This window comes from Engraulis encrasicolus, chromosome 2, assembly GCF_034702125.1.
Source record: "Engraulis encrasicolus isolate BLACKSEA-1 chromosome 2, IST_EnEncr_1.0, whole genome shotgun sequence".
In the NCBI taxonomy this organism is placed as follows: domain Eukaryota; kingdom Metazoa; phylum Chordata; class Actinopteri; order Clupeiformes; family Engraulidae; genus Engraulis; species Engraulis encrasicolus.
In genome coordinates this window covers 11,037,877-11,042,876 of record NC_085858.1, presented here as the reverse complement: position 1 = coordinate 11,042,876, position 5,000 = coordinate 11,037,877, and the positions used below count along the sequence as shown (strand labels likewise).

The window sequence follows — 5,000 nt, the reverse complement described above, 5'->3', positions numbered from 1 at the left end:
GTATATACCTCCCACTGGCGCGTATCTAGAGTTTTGAAGGACAGTTCAAGAAGCAACTTCAAAGGCAGTGCACTTTTTTAATGTGAAGTCAGCTTGAATGCTTGAACGCTTCCAAAGTGTAGCATGGTGAAGGAAGAAGAAGCAAGATGGCCAAGGAAAAGGGTAGAGACAGACACACACACACACGGAGAGAGACAGGGGAGCGATAGAGAAACAGGGGAAATGAGAGAGGAGGGATGGAGAGAAAGACAGAGAGGGAGGGAGAGAAAGAGAGCGAGAGATGAAAAGAGAAGGGTGGGGAACAAGAGTGAACATTTGCAATTTCGAAATCCTGTTACATTAACAATTTATCGGCGAGAGAGCTCCGTCGGCTCGACTCCCCATGTGCCACCGCCCGTGGCCGACCCATCTCCGCGTAATATTTCAAGATGTGGTGAAATCACTGGTCATTTTTTTTAAAAGGTTTAAGGAAAAAAAAGTCTGAATAATTTTCGAGAGCTCTTTGGCTTTTATCGGCCTGTCCAGGAGACAGGGGAGCGCTGTGAACAACATGCCCCGTTTGGCGGCAGGGGACAGGTATTAGACGCCTGTCTTTCTCTTAATGTGACCACCGCCTGCCTCCGCAAGAACATGCAAAAGGCATTTACAAGCTCGGTGGGACGCCATTACACTATAGATGGCTGAGTCCCTGTGGCATGAGCAAAAAGCCAAGGCATGTTATCGTGGCGTGAGATCACAGCAAAAAATAACCAAAGAACATTGTGGTTTTTTTTCCTTTTTCTTTCTTTCTTTTATCTTTTCGTAAAACGTGTGTAGGTAAACCATGCTTAATTATTCAGGCAAGATTAATAAGCCTCCTTTTTTCACAGAATTGCAATGAGCTCATCACTTTCTTTCCAGATTGGTGTGTGTTGTGTCTTTGGAGCCGAGTCCAAGTCTGATCTGTCAGGCATTCGGGTGGATTGGCAGTGCAAACAGCCGGTTCCATACCACCGCACACGTTGGATTTGATTCAGTCCAGTGACATCTGGCTCATTTGATTCCTTCCCGCTCACATCTTTGGAGAACAAATGTGCATTGTTGGTTTGTTTGAGGGTCTTTTGTCTGCCAACCCCCTGAGACTTACTGCCTATACCACACACTCAAACATAAACAGAGAGATTCAGACAGTACATGTAGATGCAAACACACACACACACACCAACACACACACACACACACACACACACACACACACACACACACACACACACACACACACACACACACACACACACACACACACACACACACACACACACACACACACACACACACACACACACACACACACACACACACACACACTATACAACTCTATAACATTGTCATTAGTTGGAATCATCAGAAGTGCACTTGATGAATGACACTTGATGAAAAGCCCTTTGGCCTGAAACCCATGGGGGCCGCTGGGGGGCGGATGGGGTGAAGGCTGCTGAATACACTGTATCTCCCATCCCTAAGTGTCGGAGCTATAGGTGGGGCAAGCAGGGCATTTACCCCTGGGCCCAGGGCCCTCCCCTATTGGTGGTGGGGGCCCGATTATGACTTTGGCAGGCTATATGGTGGACCCTATCAGTGTTTTGTCCCGGGGCCCTGTGTGCAATTGTTCCGCCACTGCTCCCATCCCTTAGTGTCAGGGCAAAGCCAGTGCCATTGCCCATGCCCCCCTCCCTGATCAGTGATCCATGGCTGCCACCCGGCAAGACAGGGGCCTAGATGCCATGATCCGAGCCCGCTATCGAGCTGTGTTGCTGGGTGTCAGCGCCCGTCTCTAATGCCTGCTTGACCTGGAAAAGTAGCTGTGGGTTTGTTTTCTTCTCACTGTGCAGTGCTGTGCTGTGCTGTCGTTTCTGTCAGCAGTTGCACATTAGTGTTTCCGGTCACTGTCATGTTGTGGATAAAATGTCTGAGGGCGGGGGGGATAAATAGAGGGGAGAATGGAAGGAAGAGAGGAGAGTGAGAGAAAAAGAAAGAAGAAAGAAGTAGAAACGTATCACTGAACGTATGACTAATATGGCTACAGAGAAAGAAAATAGTGCCACAGAAAAGGGGAAAAGGGGGGGGAAGCTAAGAGAGCAAAGAAGGGCAAATTGAGAGAGAGAGAGAGAGAAAGGGAAAGAGAGAGGAATCATGGATGAAAAAAAGGATTATTCTCCATCGCAGTGACACAGTGACGGGATTAGCTGCATTAGCCCAAATGTCTTGTGATGTGCAAGTTAACGCCACTTCAGTGGTATGTCGCTCTACGGCTACGGCACGTCATGCCACACCAAAAAAAAAAAAAAAAAAACACAGTACGTTTTGCAGAGTTAATTTAATAATTAGAGAGTTAAAACAACTGGAAGATAGTACAATTCGAGCTAGCTCAGTGTTGAGATAGCACTGCTAAATTTACTGTGCAGCCATGCTCCACAACCATTGACTTGGCTGCCACATGTCAGCAAGCCCGGACCACGTGCCTTGCTCCTCGGTCCAAATGTGAATGACGACGACCCCTCTCTCCCATGCGCTCTGCAGCCACACACACATGCACGCACATGCACGCACGCACGCACACACACACACACACACACACACACACACACACACACACACACACACACACACACACACACACACACACACACACACACACACACACACCCACCCCCACACACACACACACACACACACACACTCACTCAGCAGACACAGATGGATGCTGTGGGTGGTGGTAGAGGAGACCTGGATGAACTGCTCGGAAACAGGAACAGCTCAATGGGGTCAAACATTCACACAGGAAATGACGACACAGAATCGCAGAGTAAGAGACACATCACAATTAAATTCTAAGAGCTAATCAGACACGCAAAATAATTTAAACTCTTATAGGAACACTGTGTAAGATTGTGGCCAGAGTAGGTATTGCAACTATGCTGCTCATTGAAACTGATCTGCCTGTTGCCAAATCGATCTTTTCATGAATATTTACTGAGTAATAAACTAACATTTACTGGTATAACCAAAATAGAGTTCATTTTTTAGAGCTAAAAATGCCCATTTCTTGAAATTCAAAATGGCGGACCATGGAGAAGATCCCCCTTTTCAAGTATAAAAAGTGACATTTTCCCAGTTATAATGAATACTTTCTGATTTAATTTGATGGTGGTGGTGGTTAGTATTCATGAAAAAGGTAACATTTGTGAATGGGCAGCATGAATTCTTGAAATAAACAAAAAAAACATTACACATTGCACCTTTAAGACATGGCCCCTGTTATACAATATGTGGAGTGTCGTGAGAAACACCTTTCATATACGAAAAAACGCTTTACATACCGTATTCAGATTTGTATCAACTGCTGGCATTCCGTGATGAAAAACATTCTCAGAGCGAGTTCATTTGAACAGCATTTTTTCATTACGGAGTAGATTTTGAGACAGGCATGCCATGGGCACCGCGCAAACGACGTCATCCTACCTTGTACCCCTTTATGGTGCTATATTCTTATTTTTCATCTGGCACCCCCATTTTTTTCACACTTGAAAAGTGACCTTGTTTAAACCCCCGGTTGACAGGATGAGCTTACGGGTCAGGGAGTGTTGGCATGACATTTAGCCAACTCAAACGCGGCTGGAGTCAAACTCTCACTATGTGTCTACTGCCCGAGCTCATTTATTTCAACTAAGTTCAGCAGAGCTGCTCGTCCCACTGCACCTGGGTCCCCAGTCTATTGCACGCACGCTCGCTCTTTCTTTCGCTCTGCCTCTCTCTCTCTCTCTCTCTCTCTCTTTCTCTTTTTGTCTTTTCCCTCTCCTCTCTATATGCCTCTTTCACCTCGTTGGGCTTCTGCCACTCATCCCTGCATCCTTTTGCATGAGACGGACACACACACACACACACACACACACACACACACACACACACACACACACACACACACACACACACACACACACACACACACACACACACACACACACACACACACACACTCTCTCTCTCTCTCTCTCTCTCTCTCTCTCTCTCTCTCTCTCTCTCTCTCTCTCTCTCTCTCTCTATCAGGAGTGCCTCCACAATACAATACCCTCTCCTCTGTTCTGCTCTGCAAGGTACAGAGGAGCATGCTCTTGTAACAGTGGACAGGACAGGCGCGTGATGGATATGTTGTCCTTGCTGCTGACATGCTGTCAAGCAGTGTGGTTTGGCTGACTGCTCCCCATGGGGATGTGGGGCTGTGGGGCTGTGGGGCTGTGGCTGTGTATGGGGCAAGCAAGTTTATTTGGTGTGTGTGTGTGTGTGTGTGTGTGTGTGTTCGTGTGTGTGTGTGTATGTGTGTGTGTGTGTGTGTGTGTGTGTGTGTGTGTGTGTGTGTGTGTGTGTGTGTGTGTGTGTGTGTGTGTGTGTGTGTGTGTGTGTGTGTGTGTGTGTGTGCTTATGTGTTTATGATGTGTGTGCATGAAGAAATAAAGACTTTTGAGAGTCACAGTGTGTCGTACCCCCTGTGGGTGTGGAGTGACAGGGGAAAGAGGGTCACCACTCGAGTCCAAGTCCTTATCTTTATTTCTCTTTTCCTCTCTCTCTCTCTCTCTCTCTCTCTCTCTCTCTCTCTCTCTCTCTCTCTCTCTCTCTCTCTCTCCCTGTATTTGTCTTTCCTTGACCCTGCAGATGGGCAAGTGGGAGAACCGCAGCCTGACCCTCAAGTTCCCCGTGTGGCCTCGCTTCAACGCCTTTGGGGACGCGGAGCCTGACGACAACCACCTGAGCATCGTGACGCTGGAGGAGGCTCCCTTCGTCATCGTGGAGAACGTGGAGCGCCGCACGGGCACCTGCATGCGGAACTCCGTGCCCTGCCGCAAGTACATCAAAGAGTAAGTGCTGTCCAAGTACAGCCCAGTGTTTCCCATACGTACATGCTGTTAGTGGTTCTTAACTTGGGGTGCGAGCACCCCCTGGGGATAAGTGAAAAAGTGAAAGCG

The 5,000-nt window shown here is 47.7% G+C and overlaps 1 protein-coding gene across 1 annotated transcript in view; it reads left to right on the top strand.

The window, feature by feature from the left end:
• grin2aa (glutamate receptor, ionotropic, N-methyl D-aspartate 2A, a) overlaps positions 1 to 5,000 on the top strand; it is a 196,189-nt gene that overhangs the window by 140,629 nt on the left and 50,560 nt on the right. Inside the window, exon 5 of the mRNA XM_063221922.1 lies at positions 4,690 to 4,892. Coding sequence (XP_063077992.1) covers positions 4,690 to 4,892 — 203 coding nt within the window. The remainder of the gene's footprint in view (positions 1 to 4,689; positions 4,893 to 5,000) is intronic.